At 33.2% G+C, this 16,017-nt stretch overlaps 1 protein-coding gene across 1 annotated transcript in view; it reads right to left on the reverse strand.

Annotated features, from left to right (window-relative positions):
- Positions 1-1,233: 1,233 nt before the first annotated feature.
- The window catches only part of LOC136029627 (galactosylgalactosylxylosylprotein 3-beta-glucuronosyltransferase 3-like), a 16,931-nt gene continuing 2,147 nt past the window's right edge, over positions 1,234-16,017 (reverse strand). The window contains exons 2-5 of the mRNA XM_065708129.1: positions 15,799-15,958; positions 12,188-12,331; positions 6,970-7,263; positions 1,234-3,161 (exon numbers count right to left, since the gene is read on the reverse strand). Coding sequence (XP_065564201.1) covers positions 3,060-3,161; positions 6,970-7,263; positions 12,188-12,331; positions 15,799-15,958 — 700 coding nt within the window. The 3' untranslated portion in view covers positions 1,234-3,059. The remainder of the gene's footprint in view (positions 3,162-6,969; positions 7,264-12,187; positions 12,332-15,798; positions 15,959-16,017) is intronic.

Raw genomic sequence — 16,017 nt, forward strand, 5'->3', positions numbered from 1 at the left:
CAAATAGATATGCTTCTTCTTAAAAAAGACTATTCATTCCTGTTCCGATTAAGATCTAAATAATCTTCCTTTGCTAAACAAATAAGAAGTAACTGTGACTTGAAAAACAATCCAAGCCAGAAATTGTGTCGAACCTTATGAGTAGCCAACTCTGAGGGCGTAATGTAAGCGATTTCCAAGTCTTGATGGCGATTTCGATGGCTATTCTTTTTAGGGGGTGGTTCTTAAACAAGCATAACAAATAGATGCGCTTCATCTTCAAAAAGGCTCTTCATTCCTATTCTGCTTAATATCTATATAATTTTCTTTTGCTTAACAACAAAAAAGTGGTCGTGACTTAAAAAAAAAAAAATCCAAGTCAGAAATGGTGCCAGACCTTATGAGGGGCCAATTATTGGGCCACATATAAGCGATTTCCAAGGACTAAATGGCTATTTTTATTTTATTTTGGTCTGAAATAAGCATTACGTGGGCGTACAATCAAATCAGATTCTTCGCAAGGAATACAAAATGGTAACATCCCTTATTTTTGACCCGAAAATGTACATGTCGACTGTTTGATATTTAGTCAGGAATTGAATTTTATGTTTCAATTTTTCCCTTTTCCTTTTAACAATGGGACTATGCTCTCTTTGTAATCTAATTTTTTAGTATAAAGTGAAACAAAAATTGCTTATTCCAAAAAATGAGCTTTTAAGCGAACCTGAAAATAGCATAATACATGGAGATGTAAATAATGCCAGTGTCAAAAACATATTAACACATAGTGTCAGAAATAACAGTTGATTTTGAGATGCTGGTTTTGACTATTACAGCAGTTTCTGGGAGAGCTATTTTGAGATAGCTTAACTGTAGTTTATCACCGGAGTTATAGTGGCTAGCAAACAAATTAGAAAAGTTAGAACTGTCCAAGGAAGAACCTAACACATGCTCGCGTGTCAAATACGGATTAATAAATAGTAAAATATCACTATATTAAATTTTACTAAACTTGTAAATGGACAAAGAACATTTGTTTGATTTCTATGCTTACTAATAGTGACGCGGTATAAAAAGAATAAAGAGTCGGGGAGTAAAAAAAACGCTACGAGTTTGGTATTCAAGCCTAAACAACGTCCAAAGAGGTTGTAGTACTAAGGAGGCGGGGGGGGGGGGCTAAAAAACAGATAAATAAAAAAATTCCACATATGTATGCTCAATAATCGATTTCTGAGGAATCAATAACAACGAAAATATGGATGAAATATACTCTTTATGATCAAAAGCTATAAAAATTATAAAAACATACTCAACCAAGAAAGCAATCACTGGGGACACTTGAGGCGATAAAATCATAGTGTTGCAGAGAAAAAACCACTGCTTTTTTCTTTTGGCGGCATATATGTCGCTAAAAAGGAAATGGATTCCCAAAAGTAAGAACTCTGTTAGATGGGTAAAAGAAACCTAGTCAGTGTCTTCTATACGAATGAACTTTAAAGAATGTTTTACAAGTGAGGGAAAAATGCTCTTGTGAGAGAGTAAAAAAAAACGAAATTTTTTGAAGCTCTATTTCCAGCGTTAAGAGAAAATTCCGTTACAATTGTGCAAAGAGTAATATCTCACTAAAGTCAAGGCTGCCGCTCTTTGACATTTTTCCAAATATTGAAATTTCGGTGCTGAGCTTGAAATCTTGGGGAAAAGTTTAATTCTATAACAAATTGTACACAGAATAATTTTTCACTAAAATCAAGGCTACCACTCTTTGGCATTTCCCCATACTACCAGTATTAGTATCCCACAGCAATATATTCTATTACTACTACTCTTACTATTTCCACTAATACTACTTTTTTCAAGAGTGTAATTAATCCATAATATGAAATTGATACAGTTGACACTTGATTTCTTTTCTATTGCCTCCCATTTCATTTTGCCTGATAGGCAGTGTCTCAACGTTCTAAATATTAATCCAAGGAATACGCCTTGCTGTGAAATTAAAATTTCGGAAAAAATCGAAAAATATTTCGCAGAATTCATTCTAAGAAAACCTTGATCGTAAAAACATAGGTTTTATTGAGTTCCGTGACATCTAGCAAAAGTTTTTTGGAAACAAGATCAGCGCATGAGTACCATTCATCTATAACCAGCCGTCCATTGTTGACTGGTATGACTCACCATCAATGACATATTATTCAGCACCAAATAAAGGTGTTTTAAGTAGCTCTATCCATCTTTTCTTTACGAACTGCAAGGGAAATATTATCTATCGCAAATTTATGACCAAGTCCGTTGATAAAAATCTAAGATCTTAATGTTGCATAATGTACTAAAGATGCATAACGTGCCACGTCGCATGACGTATTTAACGAACTATAGAAGAGTAAAATCAAAATGGCGAGGGATTGGTTTGAATACTTTAACTTATTTCTAAGTTTGTTTACTAATAATATGTCTTTGTATCTTAGCCAGGTTCAGCATATAGATAGGATAACTGCTGTTAAATGCTTCCAATTAAAAAAAAAGTTCTGCTTTACACTGATTGGTCAACAAAGTTTATGGTCAGAACTGATCAGAACAATTGGTCAAGAACAAAGATGATCATTAGCACAACTCACCGAATAGCGCCCGGGATAGGTTATTTGAAGCGTAATCAGGCGTTTATTTTAACCAAGTACGACTGTAATGTGGTTTAAGTATGAAATGAAATGCAATGGAGTCGAGAAATATAAGGTCCAGTAATTACCATGTAATTACCAATACTTGTTCTCCAATCATACTCGCAGCATATTATTGGCATCACCGAAGAAAAGTTGGTTATGATTTTACTTGTTTGCCCAAAATGCAAACCAAATCTTTCATGAATAACATAAGCATTTTTGTTACTAAAGATTACATAATGGTTCTGTTTTTCAAGCAAAAAACATGATTTCCAAGAAAACATGAGGTTGAAAAATTTCATACCGAAAAGAAACATCTAGAGATGGCCCTTAAAAAGAGCCATCTCAACCTGAAGCCCTGAAATCCGTATAAAAAATGAAATTTAAAGTATCCTAAACCATCATAGACTAAGAAAAATAATGCTATACTTCAATATTATAATTGGAAGGTTTTTTCCCTTCTTTTTTGAGCATTTCTTCTTGGGTCATTTTCGGATTTTCTGTCCTTGTATGCCATACAAGCACCTGTAAAAGAAAAATAAAATACAATAATAATGATGATAATTCTTAAACTGACCCCTAAATAAATGGCGATTCCAATGGCATACTTTTTGCTTCAGTCCGACACCATTTTTTAGGGGTTTCCGGCTTTTTTTTTAATTTCCCTTGAATTTACTTTCTAAATAACGTTTTCCTATTAAAATAGTTATCATTCCTGAATCAGCAAGAAATGGCAACTTTTTCTTACTTGCCAATTTTTTTAAGCAAATTTTTTAGTTCCTGGATAGCATGGACCGTGGATTTTTCCTTACTAAGTTAAAGCTACCGCTACAACCATGGTTAAATTTCGTTAATAATAGGGACAAGAATCCATTAGAAGTCATAGAACTTGTTTAAGAACGTGAATATTGTGAGTTCCTTCACGTAAAAAAAGAAATAAAGTCAAAACGAAGAAACACACTAAGAACATAAAATACAGCAAAAAGAAGAAATTAAGAAAGGCTGAAAAATGCACACCAGTAATCCAAAAAAGTCAACTATATCTTTTTAATGTGTTGTGAAATATAAACAATCGTAATTTAGGAGCACTTTAGAGGCCAATTATAATCAAGTCTAAAAAGTCAATTCCAAAGAAAATATGACAACATATAATACAGTCAACTAACATATAGAAAAACGAAAAATAGGTTCTTAAAGATGTCAAATTGAAACTAGTATAATATGCAGAAAATTTGCTGTTTGACAACCTTAACTCAACTTAGTAAATATCAAGTGCGTAATTTGGCCTTCAATCTTCCTATAAGATACTGAAAATCTGCTTTTAGGAAAATCGTGAATAATGAAGATCGAGCTCACGGTCCGCCGAATCTTTCTAAACTCTCTAGACAGAGAAAATGCCAAAAGACGATGTTTAGCAGGTACGATTTTTTATCTTTAACAAAATCGATAAAAACAAATGTTCTGAATCCAACAAAGCAGAAATTTAGTTTTATATATATACTAAGAAGAATAACTTCTCATCAAAATTACGGGTCACTGTAGGAATAAACTCATAGGCAGCAGAAAATAATAGTGGAGCTCTTTTATTCTGATTTCTAAACATATTTATGTTTGTACTAAATAGTAACATCAGCTTTCTGTTAATGAACAACCTTTTTTACCATAGTATATGTACTTTTTTTAAGGTACTTTTATTACTTTATTACCTACTATTATTTTGCTTCAAGCGTGCAGAATGTTCGTGCTGAAAGTGCTTTCTTAAAGAAATATTTTTATTTTAAAACGATTTTCACAAGCAATAAATAAAGAGCTTGCGCTTCGTGCTAAATGAAAAAAAAATACAGTTAAAAAACCTTAAAGTGAAAAAAAGGGATCAAGTTTAATTAATAAGACAAACATATCATAAATGGGAGACACAAAAAAACAAAAAAAAAGAAAAAATTATGTCTCGCGTCTCTAAAACGAAGACTTCCTCTTTAATAAACATGTCACTTGTACTAAAATTCTGGGTTTGAATGGCTAAAAACTAATTTTAAAAACATATTTTGTGTTTGGTAGTAAAATAGTAACTGCCCTCCATTTTTGGTGGCAATTCTCAATTGTGGGTAATATTCCAGCGATTATGCAAAGCTCGGAGATAACCAATTAATTTGATGGTAAAATCTAAAAAAAAGAAGCGGACTTAGGGAATGAATCTCATGGCGCGTATGACTATGAAATGAGACACAATTTAAAGTTGAATGGTGATGTGACTATGGCCGCACCAGTTATAATGCAAGGACTACAGGGCTTGCCAATTATAGTATTAAGACTAGCGCCATTGGTTTGGGAGCGTACTGACGATTTTGTCTTCAGTTAATAACATACCGTTGAAATCATACCCTATATAACAATGAAATACTTACTAGTTTTTCTAAACTTTGATTTTGAACAGTGTTGCAACCTGTATATAAGTGAATTAGTCTATCGGCTGTTTTTAGAAATTACAAAATAGCAAGTTCCAACTACGAAGGATGTCAGTTATTTTTTTCCACAGACTATTAAAGATCGATTTATTTCTTTTTTTCCATCCATGCTCTTGAAATTAATTCATTAAATCCTTATTAGCAAGGAAGATGGGTATGTCGAAGGTGGAAAATTAATGATCTGAAGTCTAAATGTCTTATATTTTATTTTAATTTTATTTATTTAATTAACTAATTTTGTTTTATTTATTTTATTTCGGTTCGAATTTTATACGTTTTATTTTAGGCACCAAGACAAATTCTCAGGCGGATAGCTTCAATAACAGAGGTATTGTCATTAGTCAGGAAACAGAAAAATAACATTAATAAATAGCTACTGTGTATTAATAACCTACCAAGATGCTTGCCTCCTGATGACACCTTAGTAGGTTTTGCAGAAGATACTGTAGTGACTGAAAAAGTTTGAAGCCCTAGTTCTCTTGATGATTTCGGTGTCACACAGGGGTTAGTACTAGGACCCTTGTTTCTCCGACTGTATATTAATAACCTGCCAAGATTCTTACCTCCCCATGAAGCCTTAGCAGCAGTTTTTGTAGAGGATACTGTAGTGACTGAAAAAGTCTGCAGCCCCAATTTTCTTGATGATTACAGTGTCACATGTGGGTCACTACTAGGATCCTAGTTACTGCTATTGTATACTATTTACCTGCCAAGATGCTTACGTTCTGATGACACCTTAGCAGTAGTTTTGGTACTGCAGTGATTAGGAATATGTTCAGATAAATTTAATCACCGAGAAAATTTACCAAGTGGATTGCTTCACTTAAATAGGTATCATGATAAGTAAGGAAAGTGGATGAGCTGAGGATGTAACGTAAAATTGATGTTTGATGTTCAGAAAACTAAATCTCTTAGATTAGGAATACACTCAGCAAAGAGCCTAGGCCCCCTAGTGGACCCCCCAACCTCACAAAAAGATCTTGGAAGTTTCAACTGAATCCCCATCCGTGAGACAACACATTAGGCTACATGACATACTACTCTGCTACATGGCATACTTGTCGGACTACGCAGAAAATCCGTCACCACTTAATGAAAGCTACTAAGTGTATGCGAAGTAAACTTGCTTTCAAGCATATTAAAGAAAAAAATGCATAGTCCCTCTGATTATTGGAAAACAACTCACAGTATAAATTATAACAGCTCTCAAGCATTACGCTTGCCCACAGTCTTCGGCTGCCAAAAGCGTTACACAGACGTCAAAAGTTATAGCAATTATATTGCTAGATTGTGACTAAGATACCAGGATGGGTACTGAGGAAATTGACGAAAGAGTAGCGTTAGATCCGGGAGGAGGTTGGGATGACCAAAACGTTGCCTGGGAAGGAGTTTAATTTGATTCTTCTTTACACATATTTTGTACGAAAATATCAAGAAAAAAACATCATTGAGATTTAGCTTACGAATTTGTCGACCAAAAAATATTCATCACAACTATAGCCTATCAGTCTTTAAAAAATTGATGGGCTGCTCAAATGTGTGCAAACCAGCTGAGGCCAATTTTACCTCTTTACCAGTTTGATTTATATACCCCTTCCCCCAGGATAAATTCCTGTGTAAAAATTCCCGTAAAAATCTGAAATATCGATGTGTTTATGACAGACATTTTTTATGATTAAAATAAAAATAGCTCAGACACAATGACAAGGGAATTAAAAAAAATATCAAATACCAGATTGTTTTTCAAAACTGCCACTTTAATTTCAAGTTTCAAAATTGTAAGCTTCTCTAAAAATTTAAATACTCTATAAATTCATCAGCAAATTCAAAGTTCCAAAATCAATTTGTTATCTCATCCAAAATCATACCTTAGTGCAGCCATCAGCTTTTGGCTCTAATTCCTCTTTTGTAACTACGGCAGAAAGTATATGGGATTCCTGATAACCACGAGGCACTTCCCAGGAAAATACGGCCTTCGGGTTATCCCTGATCAGTTGCAGACTGATACAAAAGCCTGCCATATCGATGGCAAAGGGTCTTTCTGGTCGCCATAAAGTAAACCATTCAGATACTTTTCCATCTGCGTTTAAAATTGGCCTTTCAACGAGTAAACCACCAGCTAGACCAACAGGCCAGACAGAGGCTTTTTTAGTTGATCTCATCTAAAAGAAGAAACAATAAACTGATGGAAATTTAAATTAAGAGCACGGTCAGGAAACTTTAAGAGAAGATAATGTCCAGAATTCGTCATCAATTGAAAGCTTGTCAAAGAAGAAGTCAACACCATCTATTCTTACCCTTGCATGGAGCAAAATTTTCAGACCTTAATATTTCATATCACGAAAGAATGTTCTCGTAATTTAACTAAATAGCACTGATAATGGATAGAAAACGAAATTTAACTCTGTATGTCTAGAACTTACGGCAAATGAAAATTAACGAAGTTATTAAACTTCTGAGCAAAAATTTGCTCTCCACAGGCTTAGGCAGCGCCAGTGGCGGCTCCAGAGGGGGGGGGGGGGCAAACGTAGAGGTGGATTTGTGGTTTGGCCTGTTTGCTCTGGTTTGGAATGGGATGAAAGTTATTTTTTTGTAATTGGTTTTTAATAGTTTAGTTTTTAATAAGCTTTTAATTATTAAGATTGTTTCTTTTTGCAAACAAGCTTGAAAAAAGGTTTTAGTTGCTTTGTGCGGTCTGCAACACAAGTATTTAATTAAATTTAGGCTTATGAAGGGAATGTGTCCGTTTTACCACAAAAGCCAACTGGGAGGCAAAAATCTTCTTTTCGTAATAACAAGGAGGGGGAATTTAAAATCACAGCTTCTTTAGGCTGTCATAATGATGTTTCAGGATTGTGCTGTCACAACAGGGCTGAAAAGCAAAATATTTAATTCTTTTTACTGTCAAAGATTTGTTTCCGAGTCTTGCTATAGCACTGAGGCAAAGGAATTGATATCATTGCTTTATTTGGCTGTCTGTTTGATTTTTTGGGTTTGTCTTTTTCTCTAAGCAGGGTGATTTTTATAACATTGTTGTTTTAGGGGATTTGTATAATCGAAAGTAAATTTATGAGAAATGCAAAAATTATTAATTAAAATTTTGGATTTTGGTAGGCAAATGCTGGCCACTTTACTGCCTATTTTCATCTAATTAAAGGTCTACATTATATGACAAATCACTTTTGTTCATCATAAAATATTAAAATAAAGGCCATATTCTTTAACCTGTAATAAAGGTTTGTGTAAGTATACACTTAAAACTAAGTATACACTAACCAGTCACAAAATATAGTTATATTTTTGTATAGGGTTTGAATATGTTCGTCCATAAAATTGTTCAAACTACTATATATACTATTGAGGATTTTTATACTTATTTTGAAACATGCGATCCAATCATAATTCGAAGATTATAAGTCAAATTTTTACAGGACAATTCTCTTACTTAATGCTAAATCTGATTCAAATTTGAAATTTGTGTTTTTGTACTCAACAGACATAATGAAATTTAAACATTTGAATTGAATATCTGAAAACATGAAGATTAAAAAAAAAAAACAAAAAAAAAACGAAATCTCCACAGCTTGAAACCCTGAGAATTTAAATGACCAATCTATACCTATCAAATACAAAGATAACCAACACATAATTATTTGTATTTCGACTCATAAGCTTAGCTTGAAGCACATACCTACACACATCTATAAACGTTCACCGAAATATTGAGGTAGACATCGACTTACACGGTTGATGTCTACCTCAATATTTCACGGGAGCGGAAATAGAGAAATAGACTTTTTCTTATAAAATTGGGAATTCTGTAATTTAAGCGAAATATATTGAACTTTAAAAAGTGGAAAGATACACTACGTTGTTAAGAAAAGTAAAATTTTTATTAGTAAATTTTTTGAGATTTGTCAAAGTTGACACTGTTTATTAAAACACTTATTTTTAAAAAGATACAGTGATTTTTTAATGTTTTATTGCCTATACTTAAGCGAAATATATTGAATTTTAATAAGCGGAAAGATACACTACGTTGTTATGAAAAGTAAAATTTTGATTAGTAAATTTTTTAGATTTCGTTAAAGTCGACACTGTTTATTAAAACACTATTTTTAAAAAGAAAAAGCGATTTGTTAATGCCTTATAGCCAATACTTAAAACCCTCGTTGTAAAGGTCTTCTATGCATTTCTATCTCTTCATTCTGTTTTTTTTGTTACCCCCTAAAAGAACTAGTATTTAATGTTTAGTATATCTTTTACCAGGTTGCGTCTTCATCTTCATTTCCCCCTCTTCATTACTATCACAGTCAATAATCGATGCCACAAAGCTAGGCGACAATGTAAATGGTTTGACCTATACGAATTGTCACAAACAGTACATGACCCCCAAAAGATGGTCCAGGACTCGAGACTAATTATTCTTTTTTACAGTAAAAAGCTTAACTCACTCGCTATAATGGTAAGAAGTGCAAAGGCAAAAAATTATGCAGAAAATATTAAATATAATTTTTTTTATAGATGGTGAACAGCTTTTTATATTTATATTTTTAATAACTTAAATAACTTTATATGCTTTTAATACCTTACTTTTTTTGTATCAATATTTTTATACCATTTTAATTTCAACAGATTTATTAGAACTTAAACACTCACCAAATTTTAGATTAAATTTACGACCATTTCCATTACCTACCTACAACACATAATAATCGAGGTTCCCTTTTAACTGCGGGTATTTTTTTGTTCGCAAGTTTACTGAAGCAACCTATTATGCAACCCCCCCCCTAAGGAAAATCCTGGACCCACCCCTGGGCAGAACCATTTAAAAATGTCACTACTTTCCAATACGATTGTGTTACGATAATCAGCAGCAAAATACGCATGATTTCGTAAGCAACCTTTCTTATAATCCATAAAATAAATGTAACCTCGGGCCTCTAGCTTTTGCAATTATACCCTAACATTATCCAACTCTCCTCACTACGGTCATCAGCCCTGGTCTTCAGCCTTTGCACACCTGTTATCACGATGTCACATTTCTGTTTTTTTTTTTAATATTTATAATTTGGGTAAATTTTCATGGTTCAAAAATTATTCTACATAGATTTTCATGTTTCTATATTAGTTTACCTTAATCTTGAGTGTTTGCATACACACAGTTAATTTTATATACATCCTTATTAACCACACTTACTTGTTTAATCAACAGCAATCCAAGTTTATCTTTACAGTTTTTTTTTTTTTTAGAAACAAGCAGGATCTTTTCCGTGGCTGTTGCCTCAGTTTTCTGTGAAGTTTAAGGGGCACAGATCATGATATATAATTGGAATCCAGGTATAATTTGGGGCTTTTGGGTACCCAAGTAAGTTCTCTTAGTTATTGTCCATGACTTCTGACATATATACTATTTCTCTTCATTCTTCTTCTCCTTCTTGTTTGGATTATTATGGAAATGGTTTCGCATTGTCTCATCACCACAATCAAATCCCAGGCCCAGCATTGGGTTGCTGCATTGAACTCCATGTCCCGTATTACAAAGCGTAGATCAATCCCACTACGCCATCATTTGACAAATATGCTTATCTGATAGTTTATTAGACGAACTACTTTAGATGAGTTCTACATTTATGCAGACGATTTATATAAAGATACTATCAACTTTATTCACGTTATTACCCTCTGCGGCCTTTCTTCCTTATTGATATTAGTTATTTAGTTCATGTTGCCTTTGTTAGTTTAATTTTTTTTCCGCTGTTTATCGTTTTTGTTTGTTTACAATACTCCGTAATTTGTGTTTTTTTTTTATACTTTTACGGGCAATAAAGTTCATTCATTCATTTTGTATTTTATAGAACGCAAACTCGTGTTTGTGCAAGATTGGGCTTAACCAAAAATCAGAAAGTCACGTTTAGTCCATCTCACCAAAGACGAGTTGTGTTTCAGGTCTTCTTTAAAGAATTGGGACGAAATTAAAATTTTAGCGTAAAGAGCGAGGTGCTGAAGAGGGGGCAGGCCACTTCATGCACGGAATATTTTCTGTTCGTTTTAAGTTTTAATTGTGCTCCCTACTTTCAAATGAAAAACCTGTTCTTTTTTTTAAATTTAATATCTGATCGTTTTTTAAATAATGCTGGGGAATCCGGCACCCCTTCTTAGAAAATTCCCTTCCCCCATGAAAACTTTCTTTGTGGAAAGATCCTCCCCTGTAACCCTCAAATCCCCACCAGAAAAAATCCTCCCTGAAAACGTCTGTGTACTTCCCAATAATGAATCCTATATGTAAACAATGGGCAAAGTTCATAACTTGCAGTCCTTCCCCCAGGGACTGTGGGGAAACAAGTCATCCTTAAAGACATAGTTATTAGGTTTTTTTGATTATACTGAACAAAATGGCTATCTCAAAGTTTTGATCGGACGACTTTTGGAAAAAATGAGCAAGGGAGGGGGCCTAGTTGCCTTCCAATTTTTGGTCACTTAAAAAGAGCACTAAAACTTAAAAAAACAAACAATAACAAAATTTCACATTTCCGCAGATAAAAGCTTGAAACCTCTACACCAGGGTTCTCTGATACGCTGAATCTATTGGTGTGGATTTTCACCGCTAGGGGATGTTTCCCCTTTTTTTGAAAATGAGACAAACTTTCTCAGGCTCGTAACTTATGACGGGTAAGACTAAACTTAATGAAACTTACATATTTAAAATCAGCATAAAAATCCAATTCTTTTGACGTATCTATTGGTATCAAAATTACATTTTTTTAGAGTTTCAGTTACTATTGAGCCGGGTCACTCTTTACTTACAGTTCGTTACCACGATCTGTTTGGAAAGCTTTAGTCAAAGTATCACGACGGTAAATCTTTCTTCATAAAATAACTTCAATCGAATAAATTGAATAAAATAACTGACCATCAACACCAACAATGCGAAACCGGCTCCATAATAATCCAAACAAGAAGAAGATGATAAGCATATACACTACAAGAAGGAATTCCCTGGCAATAAAATAACTATCAAATTCCTAACCTAAAGAGTAAAAGAGTAAAAAGAATCCAACTCAGGGAATAGTTCATTTTTCTCACCTCTTCAAATAGCTCTAATGAATACACATTATCATCATCAGCAAAATAAACAACTCCTTGAGCGTCATGAGGTGCATTTTGTCGAATCCATTCTAAAGCAGCATTCCTTTGGATGACCCCTCGGGGCTTCTTCCACTGCGGCTGCTAAAATTTACAAGGATATACTATTACCACGTGATTGGTTCAGTTGCCAAATTAATCGGCTTGATAAAACAAACAACATATAAATTGACGAATAACCAGATTTTATTACATTTAACTAATCATCGGATAGAGCTAAAATTTAGAATGAAAATATAAAAAAAAGGGTTTAAAGCAAGAAAAATTTAAAGTTTGAGGCAAACAAGTGGTTTGCATAAGGGTATTTTTTGGCATGAAGCACCTGATATTCTAGGATAAATATCACCTAAGTGTATTCTTCATAATTATTCATCTTTTATATGCCTACATTAGAGAAACCAAACACGTAAATAACCCCATAAAGACACATAGTATTTTATAGCTTTTTTTCTAAATTGTGTTTTTATTTGGTTTGATTCCGTTATAATCTCCGTGAGTTTTAATTGTTTTATTTTTTTGACTTTTGTACATTTTCGACTTATTCAATTTTTATTTTCTAACCAACTATATCATATTTCTTTTGTTTATTTGTTTATTGAATCTGAAGCGCGAATTCGACTCGGTTAGAGTTGTTTTAACGCTGACGCTGTGTATTAGAACTCATAACTTCAACATCTATATAGACAAAATCGGGTCTACGATTATATGATGTATCTGTGTCTCTGTCCTGTATGCATTACTACACAGTTCATCCGATTGTTAAGAAACTTTAAAAGTTGTTCAGTATACTCTTACGATGGTTTTATGGAAAAAAGTTCCCCCTCCCCCTTCAGCAGGGTTCTCTAAATACATTTCGCACAGACTGAAACTATGGCCGCCTGAATACAAATACTTGACAGAACAATGCCAGACGGGTAAGTTTATAATACTAACCGATTTTGTCACAGACTTTTAAATTCAAAAATATAATCGTTATTTTACGTATGTAAAAAATTTTCCAGTGGGGAATTGCAAGGGGGTATTTTCATGGGAAGGGATCTTCTGCGGCATAAATGTCCACGGAGGGAATTTTCCGCGGGGGACTTTCCAAATACTTTTAATCTTTTGAAAATCCGATCGTTATTAATACGATCGGATATAAATCGGATATAAATATCGGATATATGATCGGATATAAATAAATATCGTTATTTATTGTGACTCCAACTTCTATGAAGATCAAAGTTACTAGCAAAAATAATGTACGAGAGAAAATTTATTTTGAAAGGGATTCCCCCTCCTTAATTTTAAGTTTTCTTGGAGATTATTCCAAATAAGTTTTTAATATATTAATAACAACTACATATTTCACATCATCGAAGAATTGTGAACTTTGTATCATTTATTATTTTGCTAGATTCAAAATTTATAATTTTGTCGTCTTTAGAAAAAAAACATGGCGACCACCACTGTGACCCTTATCGTTGTAGTAATCCCTTAAATACAAAATATTCCCTAAAAAAATATCCCTAAAACTGCAATGAAATCTTGTCGTAAGGAACACAAGTCATAAGGAGAAAAAATTAAAGGAGAATATAGTATTAATTAAACAGAATGATAGAGCTCTTTGACTATGATTATGTACTGAAACATGTGTCCTGGATAAGTTAGCAAAACGCATGAGTCTTTTAAGGTTTTGAGAGTTCAGTGTGAAAGTAAAGGTCTGAAAATTATTGTCAGGTCACTTAAATTAGGAATTGAATTAATTTTTTAAGACACAAAAAGTGACACGGTAAATCAAGAAATTCTATTTCTATTTTATTTTTGCTGTTATACGCTTTTGTCTGAAATTCCATTATTAAGAGATTAATAATGCAGGAGTTAGAGGTAGTGGAATCTTTAATTCTCAACATGGCCAACAAATTTATGTGTTTGGAAATGGACACGTATAACGCCCTAGTTCTCTTGATGATTTGGTGTCACTCAGCACCAGGACCCTTATTACTCTGATCGGGCATTAATAACATGCCAAGATGCATACCTCCTGATGACACCTTAGAAGTAACTTCATACCGGTGACTCACAGGGATTAAAACTAGGGCCCTTATTACTCCTATTGTACACTAGTGACCTGCTAAAATGATTACCTCCTGATGGCACCATAACAGTAGCTTGTAGAGGAAACTTCACTGACTGAAACAAGCTAAAACTCCGTCCTTGTTGGTTAAAAGTCTCACGACAACTCCTTGGCTTTTTTATTTAGGTTTCCTTGGGACTATCCGGCTCTTAATTTATCGAAAACTGAATGAATTTATCGAAAAATGAATTAATTTAATGAAAACTGAATGAAAACTGAGCACTGACACTGGATACAATCAGAATTGATGAGCCGATATTTTGTAATTTAATACAAAAATATTATGTCATTTCGGTATCTAGAGATCGTTATTAATGAGTTGTTGTCGTTTCGCAAACATTGCGATCATTCGCATCGGAATCTTGTTTGCGATTTGGGCTGCCTTTATAGACTAAAATGTGTATTTTTCTACCGTTCTTCACTCTTTAAATCTTGTATCATTTCCTTGTCGAATCTTAAATAATCTTAAATAATATTATATACTATCTTAAATAATATTGTTTCATCGCATATCTCACCACATTTATGGTTCATGCACAAGCCCTACAGAAATTTCAACAGAAAGCCCTACAGTAATTCAACAGAAATTTTCAGCTCTTTTTTATTCATTGTCCTAAAAACTTCTAAATCGTTCGGAAACCCCAAGTCTCTTTTTATTTAGTGACATGGCTAATCTAAAACATCTCAAAGAATGATAAACAACAATGTGGGATTATGGTATTCAATATCCAACAAAATATTTGTTCTAGCTGTGTTAATCTCCGGTAGTTTGGCACTGCAATGAATTGATATCAGCCTGTAAGCAGATAGAAGTTCTTGACAAAACCTTACTTTTGACTTTGATTTTTTTTTTAAACAAAGGAAAACAGAATACACGTTATTTATAGTTATACATTCGCTATAAAAAATTCCTCATAGCCAGATACTTTAAATAAAAGTAAAATTTGATAAATAAATCAGAACCTAAAAATTAAAACCTTAAAATACCACTAAATCACAAGTCAGTATAGATAGCACAGTTGGCTGACAAGTTTTGAAAAATGAATTTAAATAATTATTATACAGCACAGAAATTGAATTTGAAATACTTAAAGATGTTGGTATAGGTGTTGGACGTCAAATTGCCGCTAAACTTTGCAAATATAGATACGCAAAAAGGAGGAGACATGTTTTGTGGGGCAAGGATATAATGCTCGATTCTCAACAGGTGCAGAATTTAAAATTGCAATGAAATATTTCCACAGAGCTGCAAAATGCTGTTATATTTGCGGAATGTCACGTACACATTGCGAATTTTTTTTTCACGCATTGTGAATTTTATATTCATTCAAGTTATCGAATTTTGATGTCAGTAAAACCAAGGATTTGAAATGCATAAGATGTTCGTGCAAGTAGAATTCAATACTGAAGGGGTCCATTCCAATCCTGTACTTACATCTAGTTTCAGCTTCCAATCTTTGGGGGTGGCAGCATTAAGATGAGTATAAGTTAGACCTGACTTCGATAGAAGATTAGCAACTAGATCGGTTTTCTTATCGGCATCCTCGACAATAATCCAATGAAAATTGGGAACTAATAAAAATGTCTGTGAAAGCCTGCAAAGAAAAATACAAAAATGATATAAAATAAAAATAGAATTTATATTTAATTTTAA

The sequence above is a fragment of the Artemia franciscana genome, chromosome 7, assembly GCF_032884065.1.
Source record: "Artemia franciscana chromosome 7, ASM3288406v1, whole genome shotgun sequence".
Classification (NCBI taxonomy): domain Eukaryota; kingdom Metazoa; phylum Arthropoda; class Branchiopoda; order Anostraca; family Artemiidae; genus Artemia; species Artemia franciscana.